The sequence below is a fragment of the Polypterus senegalus genome, chromosome 3, assembly GCF_016835505.1.
Source record: "Polypterus senegalus isolate Bchr_013 chromosome 3, ASM1683550v1, whole genome shotgun sequence".
NCBI classification, from domain to species: Eukaryota; Metazoa; Chordata; class Cladistia; order Polypteriformes; family Polypteridae; genus Polypterus; species Polypterus senegalus.
In genome coordinates, this window is record NC_053156.1 from 152811209 (window position 1) to 152837330 (window position 26122).

General features: G+C 38.4%; 1 protein-coding gene across 1 annotated transcript in view; it reads left to right on the forward strand.

Annotated features, from left to right (window-relative positions):
• The window catches only part of znf292b (zinc finger protein 292b), a 122430-nt gene that overhangs the window by 42077 nt on the left and 54231 nt on the right, over positions 1–26122 (forward strand). Inside the window, exon 2 of the mRNA XM_039748083.1 lies at positions 18044–18198. Coding sequence (XP_039604017.1) covers positions 18044–18198 — 155 coding nt within the window. The remainder of the gene's footprint in view (positions 1–18043; positions 18199–26122) is intronic.

Consider the following 26122-nt stretch of genomic DNA (forward strand, 5'->3'; position numbering starts at 1 on the left):
AACTGGAGTGTACATAGCATACAAAAACAATTTTTACTCCATGGTCTGTAATAGTTGGGTGTTGTACTGTGTTAGCCATTTATGAGAATGTAATCTTTCCTGAACAAGGGGCCTTAGCTGCTTCAAAAGTTTGCATATTGTAATCTGTTCAGTTATCCAATAAAAGGTTTAACGTACAAACACTTTTTTTATTTATATATTAGAAGCAGCACTCTGCATTTGCACAGTTATGTGATTTTAAACTCTGATCCTTTTCCCTTCTAGTCTGGAAAGCGTCTATGGTGACGTTTCAGTTGCTTTGAGACTTCAGGTGGCACTGTTGTTCATACTTTAATAACAAGGGAAAAAAACCCAGAGGTACCCTCTGCATCAGAATTTTGGTGTGGGACATAAGGTGTTTCTCCGTTGCAAGAAATTTTTTCATAAACTTGAGGTCATTTTTAGAACTTGGGCTATTTGTAATTCCTGGTTGGATATCTCCAAATACTTTTTGTTTACCTCCTACTCCAGGCAACCATAAACTATCATGTGTGGGGCATGGGCAATATATTGTGCTGATTGGTTTACCACAAGCACTGGAGCCATCTCACAAACCTGTTAGTAGTTTGGACTTTTGAGAGTTGTGAGTGAAGATGGAGTGCTGTACTTTGCACCACACTCCATGAAGTCACGATTGCTTTGAAAGCAGAAGGGTATGCTCCTATGAACTCCCAAGTGCACCTCCCTTTGTACTGCGTTACTGATCTTTGCATGTCACATATTTTGTGTACATTTCCTGTTGTGTGGTGAGTATACAACAGACAAGCTCAGCCAGGAACCGCAAGTGGCCTAAGGCCATCATAGTACAGGAACTCATTGGTTCCTGAAAACAAAGTTCCTGCAGTTGGAAAGTTCCTACCGTCTACAGTCTTTCCCTGATAAAATGAGAGACGTGTGCAAATTTTGGCGGAGATTGGTACAGAGCTGTGGATTTTTGTACCGGCCATATATTTATTTATTTGGGGTTGGAGAAAAAAATCGATTAATTTACAAATCGCAGTTCGTTGGTCACTCTGAAGGGAGAAGCATGGTCAGAAATGGAGGATCCTAGCTTTGGAAAAGATAGAACCACTCCCCTCCACCTGCCAAGAAAAAGGTATCTTGTGCACTGGAAGTTTTACTTGGTAGCCCTTTTGAACATGTCAGTGAGACACCTACCAAGTCTTCCTTAGAAAAAGCAGAGGAGGAGATGAAAAGGTATAAAATTGCTATACCTCTTTCTTTTTCTAGACACACTTTGGAGTGGTGGAAAAGACATCAATCAAGATTTCCCTCTCTTGACCCAATTAGCCAAGTGGTACTTGTTTATATCAGGGACAAGTGAGTCTGCGGAGTGTGTTTTCTCCACAGTAGGAGATATTATAGCTTCCCAAAGAAGCAAACTGACCCTAGAGCATGTCAACCAGCTATTTTTTTTACAAATAGAATCTCCTCATTTTGCAACACTAGTTTCATATGGAGCTTTTTTTCACTTTTTTCCTACTAAGTATGGTTTAGTTTACAATCTTTATTGAAAATGTTATATTCCACTGACTTTCATTTATTGTTAAGGATTTCAGAGGATTTCTCATTTCTTCACAATGTTATATTTCACTCTACATTTATTTTTATTTGTTCATATGTAATGCATGCTTTTCCAAAATTATACATGTTTGTACTGTCAGTGTGAAATTTCTCAGTTTCATACATTTCTGTTGTTATGAAGTTTACTTATTGACTCAATAACAAACTTTTTTTATAATTTATATATATAATTGTAATTTATATAATAATACTATTATTATACTATTGTCAAGTTGAAGAGAAGTACTGTTTTTAATAGGTCGGCAATAAATCTCATAGTGTTGAATTGCAATACACAGAAAATCGCAGTACTTTAAATAAGGTAATATATATTGAATTGGCAGGCAAAAATCATGGTAATATCGAATTGAGAGGTCTCTGCTGATTCCCACTCTTAAAACATATATATATATATATAAAATATTGTGGAACTGGCCCCGGGCACAGACAGACGGACATCGTTTGTTCACCCAACACACTCATTTATTTACAGTACTATTTACAAATGTCATTGTCACAACCCAGTGCCTCCAGCACCGATCCCCCAAAGTCCAGGCCTCACAGTCACCAAATGCCTTCCTTCTGGCCGCCTCCACTCCTCTCTCCTGAGCTCCGTCCTCTTCCACCCAACTCTTGCTACTGAACGAAGGGAGGCAGCCCCTTATATAACAGCCCGGATGGGCTCCAGCTGCTTCCCGGCAATCTTCTGCGGACACACCCCCGTGTGGCGGAAGTACCGGCTGCGCACCTGGAAGCCCTCCGAGTGTCTCTAATCCTCTTCCCCCCAGCACTTCCTGGTGTGGCGGAAGTGCTGAGGTCCAGGGTTGTTCAGGCACTGGGGTGCTGCTTGGCGGTGGCCACGGGCCCCTACAGGGTTGGGCTTCCAAGCCCTCTACCCGTGGCCCTCAACACAACCAGGGCGGTCGTCCCCTCGTGGTCTGGAGGAGACACAAGCCTTCCTCCGGTCCTCCTGGGCGTCTTGGCTGGGTTCCACCCCCAGCCGCATGCCACAATATATATACATATACAGTACATACATACATACAGTGCATCCGGAAAGTATTCACAGCGCATCACTTTTTCCACATTTTATGTTACAGCCTTATTCTAAAATGGATTAAATTCATTTTTTTCCTCAGAATTCTACACACAACACCCCACCAATTTTGAGCAAAGGCTGTGAATACTTATGTACATGTGATTTCTCATTTTTTTAATTTTTAATAAATTTGCAAAAACCTTAAGTAAACTTTTTTCACGTTGTCATTATGGGGTGTTTTGTGTAGAATTCTGAGGAAAAAAATTAATTTAATCCATTTTGGAATATATATATAAAGAGAGAGAGAGAGCACTCAGCACCTGTTCCAAAGGCGAACACATAGAGACAGATGTTGGTGGGCTTACCTGTCCATCAGCCCCACTCCCCGCCTGTCTCCTGTGGGCCAGCCCCTCTGGCCCAATCGGGTCTCTCGTAGGCACGAGACTGGCTTTCCTTGGTCCCGCCTCCATCCAATCCTCGGCGGGCACGCAAGACACCGGCCAATCCCGTGCCTGTCAGCGGGCGGGACATCCGGCCCGCGGCCATCTTGTCTTCCCCACTCTGGGTGCGGTGACGTGCCTCCTTACAGCTACACAGCTGCTGCTGTTTTTCGAGCTGCAGCGGCTCCGACCTCGCAGCCTCCGAAAACAAGGTACATTCTACCCCGAAGGGCCGATTACTGCAGGGCAGGGCACTCACCTCGCGGATCCCGTCATGCCAAGGCCCTTGCTTTGGTGTGGCCTCCTGCGTAGCGACGCCGGCTGGGCCGCCTTTCATGACAGCGCGGCTCTCGGAGCCCGCTGCACTCTGGCGACGTCTGGCTTTCCTTTCCCGCACCCGGGGATGGCCAATCCGCGGACCGGCGGCGGTCCCCTGGGCGAACCGCTCCCACTGGGTTGTGCATGGGTCGCTACCGCGGCCGGTGTGTGGGGTCCGCTGCTACGCCGGGCCGTTCACAGACATTTGTTCTTTCAAAGCAGGTCCCCGTCTTGAACCAGACGGATCATCCGCATGACTACTCCACTGTGAAAGCCGGCCCAGGCACAGACAGACGGACAGCATATTTCACCCAACACGCGTTTATTTACACTATACTTCCTTCCTTGGCCACGCCCCAGCGTGGCGGAAGTGCCGGCTGTCCTCCCGGCAGCTCTCCGGAAGTGCTGGGCTCCAGGGTTCCTCAGGCACCTGGGCGCCGCCTGGCGGTGGCCACGGGCCCCTACGGGGTTGGGCTTCCAAGCCCTCTACCTGTGGCCCCCAGCATAACCAGGACGGACGGCCCCTCGCGGTCTGGAGGAGGCACAAGCCCTCCTCTGGGCGTCGAGCCCGGCCGGGGACCACACGGGATATTCCGGCATTGGGGCGCTGCCTGGCGGTGGCCACGGGTCCCTACAGGGCTGGGCTTCCGAGCCCTGTACCCAAGGCCCCCAACAGAACCAGGACGGACGCCCCCTCACGGTCTGGAGGAGGCACAAGCCCTCCTCTGGCCCGGCCCGGGGACCACAATATAAACACACTTCAGTAGGAAAGAAGAGTTTTCAAAAAATTTTTGTTTTATTTTTCAATATAATCCCCTGATAGCTCCATACAATTCATTCGCTTTACCTGCTATGACTTTAACCCGTTTGAAAAACCCTTTCAACATGCTTGCTACTTTCTCAGGTACTCGGGTAGATAAATTATTAAACACCCCTTTTAAATAAAAACAGAATGCATTGATTTGAAAATCTCATGAACCCATATTTTATTCACAATAGAACACAGAAAACTTTAAAAGTTTAAACAGAGATAACGTTCTATTTTAAGAAAAGAGTAAGATCATTTTGAATCTGATGGCAGAAACACGTCTTGATCAAGCTGGGACAGGGCAATGTTTACCACTGTGTAGCATCCTCTCTTCTTTTAACAACAGTCCGTAAATGTCTGGGAGCTGAGGAGACTTTTGGGGGAGGAATGTTGTCCCATTCTTGTCTTATATAGGATTCTAGCTGCTCAACAGTCCTGGGTCTTATTTTTCGTTTCATGATACCCCAAATGTTTTCAGTTGGAGAAAGGTCTTGACTGCAGCAGGCCAGTTTAGCATCTGAAATATGCAAGGCCTTCCCTGAAAAAGACACTGTCTGGATCGGAGCATATGCTGATCTAAAACCTGTATATACCTTTCAGCCTTGATGGTGCTTTTCAAGACGTGCAAGCTGCCAGTTCCATAGGCACTAATGCACCCCCATACCATCAGAGATGCAGACTTTTGAACTGAGTGCCGATAACAAGCCAAATGGTTTCCTTTCCTCTTTAGTCCAGAGGATGCGGCGTCTGTTTTCCAAAAATAATTTCAAATTTCAATAATTGTCTGAACATAAAAAAGTTCTCTACTTTGCCTTAGTCCGTTATAAATGAACTTTGGCCCAGAGAAAACATCAGTGTTTCTGGATCATGTTCACGTATGACTTCTTTGTGTGATAGAGTTTTAACTGTGTTCACAGACAGTTATTTCTGGAAGTTATGTCTGCCTGTTCTTAATGCAATGCCGTCTGAGTGCACAATATTGATTTTTGGCCTTGTCCGTCAAGTGTAGAGATTTTTCCAGATTCTCGAAATCTTTTGATATGTACTGTAGATGATGAGATGTTCAAAGTCTTCACAATTTTACGTTGAGGAACATCATTCTGAATTTGTTCCACAATTTATTAACACAGTGTTTTGCAGATTGGTGAACCTCTGCCCATCTTTACTTCTTTGAGACTCTGCCTGTCTAAGATGCTCTTTTTATTCCCAAAAGAATCTCAGCATTATGAAGCGCTAGTTTCATATGGTGTGGTTTGTGTACAACAGATATTGTAGTACTTTTTCCTACTAAGTATGGTTTAGTTTACAGTTTTTACTGAAGTAAGTTTCTGAAGTTTTTGAAACTCTACTGTGCTTAATAGCATAGGGGTTTCCTAGTTTCTTGTCAGAATAGCCAAAAGCCTTATTTATTTCAGACATTTTACTTCTGTGTCAGTGTTCAAGCAGTAAAATGTTATCAGTTTTGTTAATTTAATATTCCTTTATGCCCACTACTCCATGTATACCTGATTAACAGTTAACAAGCAACAATTTTAACAGCAACAATTTCCCTGTTTCCTTCAAGCTTTAGGGCTTTATGAATGCATTTCTCTCTTACTTTCTCTGCCTACAAAAACTACCAGATACACACTCATTTACCCCAAACCTTAACAACATCTGTATATTTCTTACATGTTTCCCACTATATTCGCCAATATGCAAAATGGTGCTTGCTATATAATGTTACTGTTTTTTGCTCATTCATTCATCCATCTTTTTATCTTGCTTATATGCGCAGGGCTATGAGGCAGGTGAAGCCTGTCCCAGGAACCATCGTGCTCAAGGCAGGTAGAACACCTGTACAGGATGATTGTCCATCTCATTGTGAACACACACTTGTAAACATAGTTTCAGCAATAATAAACTGCCAGTTATTCCAGCTAGTTTAGTGATGCAGGGTTAGTCTTTTACTCTACATAAATGCCTAATGTATATGTTGATATGCACCAAGTGTTATGTTTCCAGTACTATGGTCTAAGACAGATACATCACTTTACTTGACTGCTAGCTTAACTGTAATTAAAAGAATTTTTTCTGAAGTTTCTGAAGCCATGTGCTGCTATAAGTTTGTGTATATAGGAACATGCTTAAGTCACAGATGCTTCTTAGTTTCCTATTATTAATCATCAGAGTGATCTCTCCACCTACTGACAGCAATGAGTCAAGCGTTAAACAATGTTACAGCGGATATCTCCACTCACAATAACACTAGAAAAAAGACAATAGTAATTTTTTTATATAGCTTGTCAAATTTTTATTGGAGTGTCCGCACTTTCTCATTTTTGCAGTACTTGGTTTCATATTTTTCATATTATGGATTTGTAAAGCAGCACTAGCTTCAAGACATCCCTAAACTATACTTGATTCCATAATACATGACTTGGCTCTGTCTTAGATTTTTAAATGTCTTGCATAGTTATTCTATATACACTCTTGTTTATTCTGCAAAAATCTGCTTCGATGCTCTTGACTAATTATTTTAAACATCAGGATGTATTTTGTTACTCTTGGTTATGGCTCTTCTCCTCTTCACTCTAAATCATGTACTCATCGTCCAACTTTTAGACTTCATTTGAAATGCAGAGGAAACGTCTGGTGTTGTGGTTTCTAAAACACGAGCAGCCTTATTAATTTTCTTAAACAGAAGAGTTCATTTTAGGTGACTCTATTTTTTGTGCACTTGTATATTAAAGACATAGATATATTAGCAATATATTAGCAATTTATTTTCTTCATCAAGGTAATGGCACATTCTATGATTCTCAACAGAAGCTGGTATATTAGCCTGAATTTTTGTTTCCGTCTTATTTAAAAAAAAGAAAAATACATTTTTTTATCTCCCCTGTGCAATCAGGATGTTGCTAATTTCTCACTGCAACAGTTCATGCAGACATTGTATTGTGTGTATTTTTCAACACGGTTAAATATGGCCATTAAGTGATATTTTTCAAGATTACTGTGAAAAGTTTGTCAGTTATACCCCAGTAGAATGCCACTTGTGGAAAAAGTGACCTTCTTAATTCTAAATTTCCAGCTTGGTATTAATGTAAATGGTATTAATGACAAGCATTCCATCCCTGAATGCTGTGTTTACAAGACTTCTCTCCATAGACGCATTCCATATGGAGTTTGTGTTGCCCCACTGGTTGAAAGTGAACGTGGACAGATACTTTTACTCGCCAAGAATCTGCATACTTTAATGTAGGTTTCTGGCAAGAAGTCATACAAAGTATCGGAATGTGATAACCATTGACAACTTGAAGGTAAAAAGACAATAATCTCTTTAACCTATAATACAATATGGCAGGAAGCAAAGCTAAGACTAAAGCAGTGCCAGTTGTAAAGGGGGTGTTCAGTCTTTTGCAGGAATATACAAAAACTGGCTAATACATTTAACACAGGTTGCTGTAGCAGCACAACAAGAGTGCAAGTAGAGTTCCCTATTGTATTTCGCTCTCTAACAGGCATATGCCTTGCAAGCCATATTGTAAATCGATTTCTGAATTCTCTGATCTCCTGGCTGATATTACCCCCTCCCATGACAAAGTATTTATTGTTGGTGATTTTAACATTCACGTTTGTTGTCAATCAAAACCTTTTTATCACTATTGGACTCATTTGATTTTATCCAGCATATTAATACGCCAACTCATTCTCTCGGTCACACCCTTGATCTCATTCTTACTCGTGATATTTCAGTTAATAATAATGATTTATGCGATGTTTCTTTCACTGATCACTTTTCTATAATGATGGATATGAATATTACTGTTGATGTCCTGGCTACTAGCTGTCCTCCACGCTGCTCTTGCTTTTTACATTCTTCTAATATATCCAATTTTAAAACCATATTCTCTAGTCTTGATGTGCACGTCCAAAATGATGGTATCGATGATTCTGTCTTTAAAATTTAATTCTTCTTGTAAAATGGTTTTAGACTCAATTGCCCCGCTCAAGATACACAGTAATAAGGGAAGACCTGCTTCCTGGCTAAATGAAATTATGTGATCGCTGCGTCACGCCTGTCGAGCTGCTGAATGGTGTTGGAAATAAGATGGACTGATTGTTTCTAAACAGATTTTTCGGACTTCTCTATTCAACTTCCAGGCTGCAGTTAAGAAAAATAATAAAGATTTCTTTGCTGATTTAATATCCTGTCATTCTAAGAATCCTAGGGTCTTATTTAATTCAATTAATGCGGCCATTCACCCTCATTCTGTGATGGGATTAAATAGCACTGTTCATTCATGTGAGCAGTTTCTGTCATTCTTTGTCAGCAAAATTGATACTTACCGCCGTGGCATTGTTGAAACTGGCAATGAACTTCCTACTGTTAAACAGGGCATTGTCTTAGAATCCTTTGATCTAGTCTCACTTTCACAGTTAAAAAGAACTATTGACACCCTTAACACTAGAATTGCCAGAATCTATGAAAAATCTCGTAGATCCGGCCCACCTTAAAACCGTTCTCACTTCTCCGCCAGCGTTCTTTGTCTTCTAAATGTGCCGATTAACAGGAGCAGCAAGCAGCCGGCTATTGCACCCCCCACCGTCGCAGAACATTCACGAAGTTTTCCCAGCTCATGCCTTGTTTGATTATCTGGGAGTGACTCAACTGCTGGAGTTTTAGAGTGGAAATAATAGATTGTTATTTGGAACACATGCATTTCATGTGTGTTTCGTTTCTACAGTAATCTGTGTAAACACATTGCTAAAACTGAAACTTTGTCATATTTTAGTAATAAATGTTACAAAATGTAGGCATAAACTATACAATGTGTGAAGCCTGATTTTCAAAGATCAAATAAACACCTTCTCAAAAGGTTCAAAAAACAACACAACAACTTCCGTGGCATAGCGCTAAGATTTGCCTCTCAGGGTGCAGCATTCTTACCATGTCTCAGAGACTCGAGTTTGATTCCTCGCCAGGGAGAAAGTGTTACTTTTTTTTCCTTTTTAACTATGGCCGCCCTGCCTGTCTACCTGCAAGCGTCTGCTTTCTGCGTGCTGGGGCGTTTTTCTTTTTTTTTCCTAAGTAAATTGTTAAGTTTAAAATGTCAATTGCGGTTATTTCTTTTGATTAATTCATGCTTTCATTCACTATAGCTAATACTGTTATCAAATGGTCACTGTTTTTGCCTGTTGTATACAATCTATCTAGCGTCTTTATCTCCACTCTCACTGCCCGCTTGCCTGCGTGCAGCGTGTGTCGATTGATAAATGATTTAGTGTATTTTCTTTTTAACCTCAAACGGACATAAAATTTATAAACCTGTACTGTCAGGTAATGAGATCGTTATATTTTCATGTGGGATGCTCCTTCCTGACAGTGCATACCAGTTTATAAATTTTATGTCCATTTTGATGTTAAAAAGAAAAAAAAAATAAGTCTCTCCCCAGAAGGGGAATTGAATTCGGGTCTCTAAAGCACAGCCAGCCCACTACGTGGAGTCAGCGACTCTTACCACTGCGCTACAGAAGCTATTTTAACATCCTTCAGCTTTTTGTGAAAGTGTTTATTTGACGTTTGGACTTCATGCTTTTACACATTCTATAGTTTATGCCTACATTTTGTAACGTTTATTACTGAAATATGAAAAAGTTTCTGTTTTAACAAAGTTACTGTAGAAACGGAACCAACATGAAATGCGTGTGTTCCAAATAACGATCTATTATTTCCACTCTAAAACTCCACTTCACTCCCAGGTAATCAATCAAGGCATGAGTTGGGAAAACTTAGTGAACGTTCTGCGACGGTGGGGGATGGAATAGCCGGCTGCTTGCTGCTCGTCTTAATTGACACATTTACAGGACAAAAGAAGCTGGCGGAGAAGTGTGAACAGTTTTAAGGTGGGCCGGATCTACGAGTTTTTTCGTTGACTCTGGTAATTCTAGTGTTAAATCAGCTTCCAGTCCTCAGGATATAGTACCACCTCGTCTCTTAGTGGAAGCCTTTGATGTTTTGGGGCCATCTGTACTAGCCATTATCAATGATTCTGTAAGTGCGGGGGTTGTGCCATCATTTTTTAAACATGCTGCGGTCCGTCCCAATCTAAAAAAGGCAGAATTACATCCTGGAGTTTTAGCCAATTTTCGCCCAATTTCCCAATTGCCATTTCTGGCTAAAGTCCTAGAAAGAATTATTTATAATCAATTGGTCGATCACCTTAACTCCAATAGTTTATTTAAGAACTACCAATCTGGCTTTAGGTGTTTTCATGGTGTTGAAACGGCCCTCCTGAAAATATTCAGTAACATCTCTATTATTACTGACTCAGGTGATGCTGCAGTCCTTCTCTTTGATCTGTCTGCTGCCTTTGACACTATTGACCATGAGATATTGCCGTTACGGCTTGAACATCTAGTTGGGCTTAAAGGGGCTGTTTTTAACTCGTTCAGGTCATATTTAACTGGTAGACACTTTTCAGTGACTTTAAATTCCTCTTTTTCGTCTACTGTTCCTCTTAAATATGGTGTTCCTCAGGGATCCATTTTGGGCCCTATTTTATTCTCTATATACCTTCATCCTATTGGAGCTAATTTTAGGAAATTCTAACATTTCTTTTCACTGCTATGCTGATGATACACAGGTTTATATTCCTGTCTGCAACTCTGCAGTAAATCAACTCCACAACTGTCTTTCTGAACTAAGATCCTGGATGGCTAATAATTTTCTTGATCTGAATCAAAATAAAACGGAGGTGCTTATAGTGGGTCCATCAGCTAAAGCCCAAATTGGTCTAGGACTTCTCGGCTCTTTCTCTGTCTTTGGCAAACCTCAAGTCCGCAATCTAGGTGTTACCTTTGACAGTAACCTCTCTTTTGAGAAGCAAGTAAACTGTAGTCAAGAGTTGCTTTTTCCAGCTTCATCTATTAGGTAAGATCAAGCCTTTTTTTAATCTTCTAAGGATCTTAAGAAAGCTGCTCATGCTTTTATTTTTTCTCGCCTTGATTGCTGCAGCTCGCTGTATTCTGGGATTAGCAAATCCTTGATACACAGGTTACAGTTGGTCCAGAATGCTACCGATTGGGGCAAGAAAGTATGACTCTGTTTTTCCAATTTTAGCTTCTTTACACTGGCTGCCTGTCAGTTTTTGAATTGATTTTAAAATGTTGTTGCTAGTTTTTAAATCTTTACATGGGCTTGCTCCTGCCGATTTATCCGAATTGTGTGTTTTACACCAGCCATCCACAGTGCTTAGATCTTCTGGTCAGTTGTCTCTTCTCCCTCGTACCAAAAGTAAAACCAAGAAGGACAGGGCTTTTGCAGCTGCTGCTCCTCGCCTGTGGAACTCTTTACCTCATCATATAAAGGAATCAATATATATAATTCACTAAGGGCACGCAAGACAGAGAGCCCCGCCCGCCAACTCTTAAGACCATGGCATACGCTCGGCAGAGCCCCGCCCGCCAACGCTAACCCTCCTACCTCGTCATGAGATATGCACGACAGAGCCACGCACGCGAATTGTAACCATCCTCTCACGTCCAGCGTTGCTCTCGAGGCATGTGTACTGCCTGCTCATGTGCCTGCACGCAACACCTCGCCAAACACAGCCTCAGTCGCTTTCGTCTGTGCAAAAGTCCACATGCACCTCTGAGCCACATTGATTTTTCACCGCACGCAAGACAGAGCCCCACCCGCCAACTCTTAACAGAGCCCCGCCCATGGGCTAATGGCACTAGACTTTCTGTTACCGGCATTCACTGCAATGTACTGGAGTGTAAGACTATCACATCTGCTACCTCACAAACTGTCCTTATTCCCCGGATTTCCCTGACCCCATCACATTCTAATTTGCCTTTTACTTTTACACGCAGACAATTTCCTGTTAGATTGGCGTTTGCAATGACTATTAATAAGGCACAAGGACAAACTTTCAAAAAAATATGCCTGTATCTGCCAAAACCTGTTTTCACTTACGGACAATTGTATGTTGCTCTCTCCAGAGTTCCATCTTTTCATTCACTGACAGTTGTATCCTCAAACCCTCCACGTTTGGACAACTGTGTCTTTCAGGAAGTGTTCACTCATTAATAAATAATTATATGCGGCGTATGGTACGCCGCAGGTTGGCTAGTCGTCTATAATCGAACTGTTCAAAACAAGATTAAAGACTAATTCCTATTCACTTGCATTCTGTGACCTTCAGTAATACTAATGGTTTCCTCATTGTGATTATATAACATTACTTCTGTTTATTATTTATTTTATTTATGTTCATATATTTTATTTCTATTTATGTTGTTTGTTTGTTTTATTTTATTATTGTAAAGCACTTTGGCCACAGCATTCCTGTGTTGTTTTAAATGTGCTATATAAATAAATTGACATTGACATTAACAATGTACTTCATTTTAACATATTTTTCTTTACATGGAAAATCACATTTACTGAAATTTTATTTTGTTGGTATAAAGTAAGGCTCTGAGTGTTGAGAGTATGTGTGAACGTAAAAGTTCATTATTTAATTATATATTGTTGTATAGCAGTCAAAATTTACACAGAAAAGTGCAAGTTAAAATTACTGTTTTAAATTAACTGAACAAATGGCTTGTTTTAAGTAATCAATTCAAGATACAAAAATGAGTCCAAGCACAGTTTCAAATAGCCCTGTGTCTTTTGTGACTTTAGTGGCCAATTTCAGTTTCTTGGACAAAAAAACCTTGAGATAGTGAAGTTTTAATTTGAATTGGAAAAGATAAAGATAATGGACAGGTGACCTTAATAAGCCATTTTCAGAATAATAGTCACAGAATTAAAGTTGGTTCCAAGGAGCTAAAAGTACCACGCATTGGCAATTACTGTATGTTGGAGCCTTATAGTTTGTGAACATAGAAAGACCATCTTTATTATATATCTCAAAAACTTGATCCTGTTTATTATTCTTTTATTAAATATCTCAAAAACTTGATCCTGTTTATTTATAGAGTCCTTAACATTTAGGATATATAAATACCTGTGATATGAATTTATAAATCAGTACTTTGCTGCAAACATTTCATTAAAGATCTATAAACTGTTTTGAACACTGGTCTTACCTTCTGCTGTTTCCTTTAATGTGATTACTAAATCTATACAGAGATGTTAATTTCTGTTAATTACTGATAAAGTTTCATTATTACTTTAGATAATTATTTATTACCATAGATTTCATCTTATTTTCATTTATATTATTCAATATTCATTTAAATAGACTCACTGACACTAATGATGATATTTTTTTTTATATGTTCAGATTTTTTTTTAAACCTCAACCTTTTCAGGTTTAACATTTCATTCAGCCATATTTACATTGGAAAAGATAAAGATAATGGACAGGTGACATTAATAAGCCATTTTCAGAATAATAGTCACAGAATTAAAGTTGGTTCCAAGGAGCTAAAAGTACCACGCATTGGCAATTACTGTATGTTGGAGCCTTATAGTTTGTGAACATAGAAAGACCATCTTTATTATATATCTCAAAAACTTGATCCTGTTTATTATTCTTTTATTAAATATCTCAAAAACTTGATCCTGTTTATTTATAGAGTCCTTAACATTTAGGATATATAAATACCTGTGATATGAATTTATAAATCAGTACTTTGCTGCAAACATTTCATTAAAGATCTATAAACTGTTTTGAACACTGGTCTTACCTTCTGCTGTTTCCTTTAATGTGATTACTAAATCTATACAGAGATGTTAATTTCTGTTAATTACTGATAAAGTTTCATTATTACTTTAGATAATTATTTATTACCATAGATTTCATCTTATTTTCATTTATATTATTCAATATTCATTTAAATAGACTCACTGACACTAATGATGATATTTTTTTTTATATGTTCAGATTTTTTTTTAAACCTCAACCTTTTCAGGTTTAACATTTCATTCAGCCATATTTACATGAGAAAACATGAAATTCATTAAAACAGACAAAAACAAATCACTTGAGTACAATAGGTTAAGTATTAAGAAGACAAAATTGTTTTTTAAGAAAACTACTTGAATAATTATTTCAAACAGTCAACAGGTAGCTAAGCAGACATACCTACATGTAGCAGACAGATGATTTCCAGTTTCATCATCTTCACTATGTGTCATAGTCTTATTGAATAATTCACATTAGCTACAATAACTTTGGATTCTTAAATTTAGATTTTTCAGCCTGTTAAAACTGGCAGTGGGACTGAAATAATACGACAAGTGTCAAACTGCGATACAATCATAGCTTTGGATTCTGTTCACTTTATATAGACTTCATTTCAAGGAGGAGAATTAAGTAGAAATAGCATTTACAGTAGATATTTTTGTAATTATAGGTAAAATTCCATTACAACGAACTCCCAGGGACATAAAAAATATTTTTTTTTTGTTATAATGAGATTATGTATTTGTTACTATAGTGCTTTCTTTAACTTGTGTCCAGGCGTCTGCAATCATTTCAATAGCTTCTTTTGCATTAATTTTAATCTCCTCCTGCCTACAAGTTATGCTGACGAGAATTTTTCTCAACATTTCCTTGCAATAATACACTTTCAGGGTGCAAATGATGCCCAAATCCAATGGCTGAATTGGGTGGGAGGATTTCAACGCGAACATTATCTAAATGTGGAAGCATGTTGTGTGCAGCACAGTTATTAATCAGGAGCCGAATAATCCTTTTCTTCTTCATATTGTGAGTTTTCTGAACTCTTTTTGAGACACAACCCCCCACCCCCAACACACACACACACACATGCCTGCAATTTCTATAGGAGAGCGACAATGAGTTAAATTCCAATGGATGTTTTTCAGATGTTGAGAGGCAATAAGCAAAAGGTATCACTGAAAACCGCAGGAAACAAAAAAGGCAAATAAAACACAAAACAGTACGAGGAAAGTTCATAAAAGAAAAAAAAATTACAGTGTTTCTGTTTGGGGATCGTTGTGCACAACTGAGCTGCGGCCACAGAACTACCTGCTCTGTGGATGATGCATTCAGGCATTTTATGGTCTGTTGTGCACTTCATTGTAATGAATGTATCTGCTGAATGCACTTCGTAGTAACGAGATTTCTATAGACTCGTGTCATATGGGGAAGCTGTCAGGACCATAAAAATACTTTGTTGTAATGAAAATTTTGTTGTAAAGATATTCGTTGTAACGGAATTTTACCTGTATAGTCTAATTTAGGTTACCTATTCTAAGTTTCCTCTTTGTATCAATAAAGTTTATCTAATATGAGATCCTCAACATTTATATTCAGTCACTTTGACTGCCTGTTTTCCCAGAACAGTGAAAGATGAACATTCCAATTCCTGCCTTCTAAAATTAAAATTATTTTTTTTTTTAACTCTTTTTGAAATTCAGAGAAAGAGCTACTATTGTACCTCCTTACAAAACATTCCACTTGATTATAATCGAACAAAAATCATTATTGTCTCAGGATCCAGGTTATATATAGTGTAAATAGTAAAGGAGACAGAGCATATTCTGGTGAAGCCCCAGTGTTTGAATGAATGACCTTTGAAAAGTGTTTGCATTCTTATCAGTAAATAATTTAATGTTAAATGCTGAATACAAAATGTAATATATGGATTAAGTTTCATATTGTTAAATTTCTATTACTATGTGAGGCCAGATAATATGAAACTCTGTGAAGATAAATCAAGTAATTGTGATCCTCCACCTCCTGACCCTTCTAAATTTAAATACTTTTGCTTATTGCCCATTACGGTAGTTTTGACTTGGTGCATAGGTTTCTTTGGCTAAGATGTCTCCTATCCCAGTAATAATTCTGATATTATTACAAAGCATTTTTTTTTCCATTTTGGACACTTAAAAAAAATGTTTGGTTTCAGATATTACATCCTCAGTGAACACTCTTTTGTAACTTTTGTTTCACTGCTAGCTCACTTTCTTACTCCCCTTAATCATAAAATCCCTCTCTATCCTGTTCATAACAGTCTAAATAATATGCTCTGCATTACTTTAAATTTGAAAAAAAAGTGTGTTTAATGGGAAGCAACTTAAGACATTCTTCAGTGTGATGACACACATTATTAACTCCATCTTCAAGTAGCACACTTTAAGCTAATGATTTCTTACAATTATGTGTACATTTTATAGTTTCTTTATTATGCTCAGATTCTCCATTTATCATTTTGATTCAGAAAGTTGACTTAAGATTTATGGGTTTTATTAAAAAATAAGTAAAATATTTGAGCAACTGTACTTGGTCAGAAAGTCTGCCTTGCACACTTTAAGTGCCTTTCTGAATTGTGATTCAGTCATCTGATCATTCCCTTTCCACATAATGTAGGTCTTACATACTACATGGTGAGTCATAAAGAAGTACCATATTTCAAACGTTTATTCTACAATAAAATGTTGCCAAATTAATATGTGGAAGATGATCCGCTGTGGCGACACCTAACGGAAGCAGCCAAACGAGGAAGAAGAATTCTACAAAAATACTACAAGATAGAATAAATTGCAATATGACACAAGAAAGAGTAAACAAAATAGATTTTTTTCACTGTTTTAAAAATGATGTCTTTAAACTGGTGGCCATCATTAGTGATGCACTCTTCGAGACAATTTCTGAATGCTCGCATGGCCATTTCAAGGGAAATAGAGGCGATTTCATGGCGATTAACATCCTTGAGTGCTTCAAGGTTTTGAGGTCGGTGTGTATACTTTCGACTTGAGATAGCCCCACCAGAAAAACTTGCACGGAGTGAGATCAGGCGAACATGAAGGCCACCCAACATTGCAGTGCACGGAGATCAGCTTCTCCAGAAACATCTCCCACAAAACCTGCATGGATCTCTGTGCCGTATGAGCAGTTGCTTCATCCTGTTGTAGCCAGGCATCCACCACATCCATTTCTTCCAGTTGGGGCCGCAAAAAGTTGTCTAGCATTTCAGTGCAAAATTCTGAAGTGGTGGTGACTGTTTCTCCCACCTCCTCAATAAAGTAAGGGCCTACGATGTGAAATTCTGCAACAGCACACCAAACTGAAACATGCTTACTGTGCAGGGGTTTCTGAAGTTTATGAGGGTTGGTATCAGCCACGTAGCAAAAGCTTTGCTTATTTACACAACCATTCAAATAGAAATGTGCCTTGTTGGTGCACATGACAATAGTGTCTTGATGAGCAGTTTGCAGAATGTTTGCGCCTCTCTATAGCTCTCCCAGTCTCTCTCAGTGAGTTCCTGTACTCCCATCATTTTGTATGGATGAAAATTAAGGTCCTAATGCAGAATCCTCCTCAAAGACATGTTGGAAATATCTAAGGCAGAAGCATATTTGCACGCTGAACGTTTAGGAAGCTGCAAAATTGATGCCCTTACGGCTTGGATGTTTTCAGGTGTTCGTCCAGTCCAAGAACAGCCTGGAGATTTTTCTGTTCAATGTCATACCCGTCTGTCTAAATTTAGCCATCCACTGAAGAATTGTTTTCCGATTTGGGACGTCACCGTTGGGAGGAATGGTGAAGTGCGTTCAGAAGGCACATTGCGTAGTTATGATGGATTCACAAGGCATGTTGCTGAATGAAAATTACAAGGGATTGTCTATTAAACCTTCTAGGCTGCCTCTACTTCGCGCAATGGCCTTGAGAAATATGGTCCTTCATTTTGGCTCACCCTGTATTTCAGGAGTAGTATTTAATCTCGGCTTATTCGTTGCTGTTGTATCTTTTGTTGCAATTTATTTTCAACAAGGGTTGGTTGTTGCTAGAAAGCGTAAATCTGCCCAGAAGCAGACAAAGATAATGGTTGTCTTTTCTTCCCACCCCTCCCCAATACCTCTCATTCTAGACTCTTGTAGAATATGCAGATCGATGGAAGATATCAGAGGATCCTCTTCCCCTCGTTGAAGTGTACATGATTGCCATTCTAAGCTATGCTGAAGCTCGGCATCATCTTACATCTGAGTGTGAAAGTGTAGGTCTCGTTTTGGAACGTTTGGTACTGTAAGTATTTTAGGTTTGTTTTTATTAATTTTATATTTCATTTTTTGAGGTGATGAGGAAATGAGACACAAGACACACCCCAATGTTTAAATCCTTTAAAAATAATTTTTTGTAAAGGTAATCTTTCTTATATTTATGTAGAGCTTAACCCCACCAACCCATTCAATAGTAGTGCATTTGCACTTAGTGGAATTCAGATAAAATGTTAGTAAATCAGAAAAGTTAGTTTTAAGTATGGCATGTTTATTCTCCCTGGCAAAAGTATGATAGCTTTGTTTTCCCACTGTTGCAACTACTAATGTACTGTGTACTCTAAGTATCAAACGAAAGAGAAAAAACTAAATCTGAACTGGGCAACAGTGGCAAAATTATTTGTCTTGATCTTATCCAATTTTAGCTTCTATTATGGTAGACTAGGATTATTTGATCCAGATGTGATTCTCCTGTGCAAATTTGTTTACTGTTAATTTTTTTTACAGTGTGTCATTCCATTTATCCTCACTGGAATTAGCTTTGTTCTAATAAGATTATATTTCTGAATTTTCCCTAAAGATGTGCAGTGCCCAAAATAATATTCTGTGGCCTTATTGCTCAGTGACTATAAAATACTAAAATAAAATTTCCTTAAAATACATACTTTACTAATAAAATATGTACAGAAAGTATTTGTCCATAATACATAAATGAGATAAAATAAAATACTTCTAATAATTGCAAGCTGTTATACTATTCAGATTCTTCTGTAACGTACTTATCAGAAACAAATCTTAATTAAAAAATAAAGTACTTTTCACAATTTAACAAAATATATATATAAATATTCTTACACATTGATTCAATTAATTGATATTGGAAGTTAAAGACTGCTTAAGTGTAAATATACACGCCTTTTCAGGTTTTAATTATTTTTAATCATTAATTACACTACAGCTTTTTTCTCTGTATTTGTACAGGAGTGTACATTTTTAACTTTTAATCTGAACAGATACCAACAGAAACATATTCTTTTACCAGGGAACAGTATAAACAGTCAGTGTTCAGTAGCAACTCTTTGATTCAGCGATAATACAAAAAAAGTTTTGCTTTGAGCATTCACTTTGGTATCTCTCCACATGCCATTTTAGATGCAGTTTGCTATTCGCTACTCATGCACGTGCAGGAAATCAAGGTCAGATCAACAAAGCTAACTTTCCTTCTAGCAAAAGCATATCGAAAAGTGTTGTAACAAGATCACTGATCTCTATCGATCGGTAGCAAGACTGTGGCTTTCAAAATAATAATAACTAAAACTGCATTAACGCGCAATAAAATAATTGTCGACGTTAATTAATGTGTTAATGCTTTAACTTGCCCAGCCATAATGCAAACATTTACATTTACTTATTTGGCTGATGCCTTTATCCAAGGCGGCTAATAACATTTGTGGTAGTCATATTTTTTTTTGGTTTTCCACATGAAGCCATTGAAGCAATCAGTACAGAGCACACCCTCATGTAAAGATCCGCCCCGTCTTGATTGCTCCCCCAACTCCACACAACAAGCAGGCGCACCCACGGAGATCAAGCCAGCTACTTAACTTACTTACTTACTTACTTATTTACTTATTTAAAACCAATTGCCAAGTACTACACCGTGGACCCTCTATATCACAGTCCATCACAGGCTTTGGTTAAGAGCTGCCTACACTACAATAGTTTTCCTTCACTTACTATTGCTACCGTCTTGTATTTTCAGAAACATCATCTTTGACATACTTCTGCATATTGACACCTTCTTCTGTTACATGTAGTTTGAAAATTTGCTGTTCTTTAACATCATTGTCAGAATTAAACCAGTTACTGTGTAAGAGTGACTTAAGTACAAAAGTGCCAGTATTTCCTGCCCATTTGTGACATTTTGTATTATTTACAATAAACATGGTATGCAATGCCAATGAAGAATGAAATTAACTGATGTAAGGAAATTGGCACTGTATTTAAAGGATTTGACAGTTTCAGATCAGTAATTCCCAAAAGCTTCATAACCCTAAGTACTTCTTATCTCTTACTTAAAATGATTCTTTAATCAGTGATTGTTTCCCGAAACCTTGTAAACTAAAACAGTATTTGTTTGGAAATTAACAAGTGAACCGACCTACTCATTTTTTTTAGCATTGCTTTTTATTTAAACCTTTGCCTATGATTCTCTCACAGAGAGACAGAAATCACCTTAAGTAAAAATCCTTATCACTGACCCCCTTATTTAAACAACATAATAACTACAACAAAAATAATAAGTCGATGTTGAAATATAAAATTATAATGTATGTTATAAATTATTGCAAAAGTGGCTATTTCTAGCTTTAATAATTGTAGACAGTTTGAGTACATAATGAATTAACTAATTAAACTGGATATGTAATTACCTATATCCTTTAAAGTCAGAAGCTCACACAACTCACTCATTCTTTACCTATAACATTCATTATCTTGTTTTTTATTCAGTAAGATTGATTGTTTTCTAGAAACACACTAGTGTGTATGTTTTAAAGTTTTTGTTGAAAGTCTCAGAAGTGACTTATCTATCTATCTATCTATCTATCTATCTATCTATCTATCTATCTATCTATCTATCTATCTATCTATCTATCTATCTATCTATCTATCTATCTATCTATCTATCTATCTATCTATCATAAGAAGTTGTCATTAGGAACACGCTGATCCCACTTTTGTCTCCCAAAGCCGATTCCAGTACTTTAAGTTGGGGTATAGGCCAGTGATACGTTCAGATCTGATTAGGGAATCCATTCCCAGGCGGGTTTATCCATTACCAAGAATTTGGGAATCCCGCATGTCATTCTTGGGAATCCCGGGCTCCCGGGGATGACACAGTGCATGGGCATCTCACATGTGCACGGTTTTAGAACGACCAACACTTATTTTTAGTAAAACTACTGCAATATGTTGACACCAATAAAAAGACTAACCTTATCTACAAGCGAATATATATATATATATATATATATATATATATATATATATATATATATATATATATATATATATATATATATATATATATATATACACACACACACACACATACAGTCAGTACAGGGCAAAAGTTTGGACACACCTCCTCATTAAATGTGTTTTCTTTATTTTCATGACCGTTTACATTGGTAGATTCTCAATGAAGGCATCAAAACTGTGAATGAACACATGTGGAGTTATGACTTAACAAAAAAAGGTGAAATAACTGAAAACATGTTTTATATTCTAGTTTCTTCAAAATAGCCACCCTTTGCTCTGATTACTGCTTTGCATACTCTTGGCATTCTCTCGATGAGCTTCAACAGGTAGTCACCTGAAATGGTTTTATTGCCATGGTGTATGGTTCGTTTATTTGACAGCATGTGGATCGGGGTAATTACATTCATGGCACTCGTAGTCTGAATCACAATCTGATTGTATGGGTGCATGTGGGATGACCATTGTGTTAGAAGAAAAGAGATCTCAGACTGGCCGCCCTGTAAGTCAATCAAGTAGCAAATGCCATAGGGAGGATATATGATAGACTAACGTTAAAAAAAATTTTTTTTGAATGCAACGCGATCTACCTGATCAGGTACTGATACAATTTGTGAGACTTGCCCGGACACCACCAGTCGGAGACCACATCTTTATAAAAGTCACACGTTTATTTAACATAAATAAACACAGGTTTCAGTCCCGAACAACACACAAAGCACTTAGCAATATTCACCACAATTAACTTTTCTCTTTCTCTGTCCTTGGCCTCCTCTATTCTCCTCCTGGGAGCGTCATCCTACTCCCACTCCCAACTCTGGCTCGTCGACTGTTAGGAGGAGGGCCCTTTTATTTCCGCCCGGATGCATTGCAGGTGGCTGGAAACGAACTTCCGGCAGCACTTCCTGGTGTGGCAGAACTGCTGCCCTTTGCCCCAGAAGCACTCTGGGCGTCCCTGGCAGGTTCCTCCGCCATCTTGCCAAGTGTGGCGAAAGTAAAGTTCTCCCGGGTTCTAGGAGGCTTAAGGTGCCCCCGGTGGTGGCCACGGGTCCCAACGAGTTGGAATGTCTTTCCTTCTCTCCCGTGATCCTCTCCTGCTCCAGGGCGATTGTGTCCTCGTGACCCGGAAGCTTTTATTGTCTCTATCCGGTCCTTCCAGGCATCCCAGCCAGGTAAGAACCCCAGACATCTGTGACAACTTGTTCTAAACAACGCCCACACTTGCTGTTGCTCTGAAACACCGCCATTTCAGTTTTTCTAATGCATCCAGTTTCTTGCCATCATTCTGTGATGGCAAGTTTCTTGGCACAGATAATGCGGATGCAACAGACTGACACATTGCAATTTCAAGTTGCTGTCCAAAGCTGTTGTCTGACAGATGTCAATGAAGTTTGCCCTGTCCTGGCATTTGTGAGCTGCAGAGTGTAGACTCCTCCCAGTCCACTGTACTCAGTCTTAGTCGGAGCCGGAGCCGGGAGACTGACGACTGCTGCTGGTTGACTGAATTAATCTACAACACACTACACCGTAGGCCAAAAAACCGTGCCATTTAATTATTTTCAACTATAACTCTGTTATTTCTTGATCGGTTTACACTTATACACGCTATATATGCGAGCTTGGCTGTTTCCGGTTTCCCGGGAATTACTGCAGTTTCATTGGTAATGGGGAGCCCAGGAATGGATTCCCTAGATCTGATACCAGTGCTCATTTATTGTATTCAGTTTAAAATCTGTATAATTGACTGTGGAAACAAAGAATTTTTTTGTGTGTAAAGCAATATGGGGCTGTATCTACACATCACTTTTATCAACTATTAAAAAATAAATATGCAAGGAAATAAATTAAGAGCTTCTGTAGGAGTATGTATGCTACTGGATAGTAGCACAAATAGTTATTGTAATCCTTTCAGTTCAGCAATAATTATAAAATATAAACGTTAAACAAAGGCAGAAATTACATTGTAAATTGTATCGAATACAACTACATTCAGAGTACAGTCATTTTAGTGTGAAAACAAACTAGTAAAATAAATAGGCTTAAAACTACCGTTAGTACTACAAGAATTCTTTTTCCTTTTAAACACAGCCTCATTTTTGGGTGTTTTGTGCTACTTAAGTGCATCTAGTTACAGGGTCTTCAGTTTTCATGTTCCATATAGCAGTGTGCTGGACATTTACATTTGGAACATGGATTTTATTGTATATTTTTTTTTGTTTGTCAAACACTGCACTTTGAGTTGTATATGTTGGAATATACTTCTAAACATCATAAAAGTAACACTGAACGTGTTAGAAATAACTAAAAGGTTATCAAGCACCATAACTAATATGTTGTGCTGTTTTGAAGTAGTGAAAGTAATAAGATTCTTTTATAAACTTTTATCGTTGATGCATACGCTTAGGCTCATCGCTCTTTAGTCAGCTCTCTTGTTCTGTATGTTTTTAGTGCCTTATTCTCTGTACATCTGTTACATGCAGTGACCACAAGCAACTGCAAATAGATAGTGATTGTTAAAAAGAGAATGCACCTTGTGCTTTAGAGGTCATCAATGACTTTGAAGCTGTTTTCTCGGTGGTAGTAAACATGTCCTGAGGCATGTGAAATCTTGAGACAAGCCTGACTCAGGAGAAAATGTTTCAACTCCATCCATATGCTTGTTTAATAAATGGCGCCATAACCTTCCTGACTTTAGGGGTTAGTGAACTCAACTCAAGGGAAGCAGAAAATTCACTGGCATTTGTAGGACTCCTTAGGCATCTTCTTTATCTCTTTCAAAATAAGGCGGTTGGTAAAATTGATTAACTTTATTTTTAACTAGCAAAATACCCGCTCTTCACAGTGGAGAAGTAGTGTGTTAAAGAAGTTATGAAAAAGAAAAGGAAACATTTTAAAAATAACGTAACATGATTGTCAATGTAATTGTTTTGTGTTATGAGTGTTGCTGTCATCAAGGATTTGATTATCATTATTTCTTTCAATCAGATTCATATTTGGAGGATGTGTTGTGTTCAAGTTACATTCTGTGTTTGTCTAGTCTATCCCTGACTATCTCATCTTCGTTGTCAACCTTTGTAAAGATAACAGTTTTCATTCATCGAAGTGATCACCACCCAAATCAGTACTCGTGAATCTAAGATGTTTAACTGGCATTCCTGGTATTAAGTTGTGGATTTGCCTGCAAATATTTAGCGGCAGCATGTCTATGAACGTAATTTAAACTTAAGCTTTACACCTTGCTTTCCTATTGATATGTCTACAAAGGCTTGTTCAGCGTCAGAGGGTTGTTCCTGTCCTACTGCATCAATAAACAGCTCGTCTTCCTCTTTATCTGAGACATCACACACTGCATGCACGGGTTTACCTTTCCCAGTCTTGCAAACTTTAGCGAAGTGCTTCAATTTACCACATTTTTTACACTGTCTTCCTTTAGCTGGACATTGACGGCTTTATTTAATGTTAGCTAAGACCCGGCACTTAAGTTTCTCTTGCACTTTCACTGAGTTTGTGCCAAACACTATTCTATCCCTGACCATCTCATCTTCGTTTGCATAAGCACAGTCCTTCACCCGCGAATATTTAGCGGCAGCGTGTCTATTAGATTGCCTCTGATGGACAGCCTTATATGGGCAGGCAGTCAATTACGTGGGAGGCGTGCTGATGGAGGACTCAACTCCGCCTCACACGGCGACCGAGCTGCAGGCTATGGCCGTATATATATGTACGTAAGTAGATTCCAGTTATGACTGTTATGCGTAGGATTTCGAAATGAAACCTGCCTAACTTTTGTAAGTAAGCTGTAAGGAATGAGCCTGCCAAATTTCAGCCTTCTACCTACACAGGAAGTTGGAGAATTAGTGATGAGTCAGTCAGTCCAGTTAGGGCTTTGCCTTATATTAGTATAGATGACTTAAGGGAGGATGAGTTATGATTAGGCATATACATGTCATGGCACCTGTCCACAGCAGGCTTATAATTGAGCTGGAAAGCAAAGCTGGTCAAAGCTTAATCAGAAATCAGATGGCATTTCCATTTTAAGCATTTTCTTTAATTCCCAAGATGCAACCCTGCTTCTGCTCAATCAATTTCAGCATATGGAGATTAGTGTGCATTTATTCAAAAGCAAAACTATTTTTTATTGGATAATTGCTTTAGCTATGCAAAAAAGCCAATCTTATTTATCACGTGACAACTTACCCACTTTGCACTCCTTCCAAAGCATGTCTTTAGCTATGCAAAAAAGCCAATCTTATTTATCACGTGACAACTTACCCACTTTGCACTCCTTCCCAACATGTTTTGGCTCGACTTTGTAGCAGGCATTATAACAAGCCATGAAAACAACAGAGCATGCAACATAATATTTTAATAGAAAAATACTGATCTTGAAGTGCAACAGTAAATAAAGGAATGTTAAGTCACACACAGCTGAATCTGTGGGGCTGAGCTTTGAAATCGTATCATATATAGATTGGTTAAGTTTGTCAAATACCGAGTCCATTAGAAAGGTTAGTACAGTACACCCCCAAAATTCGCGGAGGTTGCGTTCCTAGAGCACCCGCGAATTGTGAAAAACCGTGACTTTTGGATGTGGTTAAAAAATGCCTTTTAAATGCCTATTTTTATAGTTTCAACCCTAAATACAGTATGCCCCCAAATCACTTTAATTTCGTTGCAAACTCAGCTTAATACATTAATACATTACCTAAAAAATTTCTTTAATACATTACCTAAAAACAGAATATAAAGGTAAACCCGTATACTGTACAGTACTGTACTGTTCTGTCTCCCGCGGTGCTAGAATGTAAAATACCGCTATGTGTACTTTAATTCGTGCAAGCGTGTTTTCTTTGGTATGCTCTGTAGTTTTCTTTGTTATAAGTAGAGTAAATACATAATAATTTCATTTAATT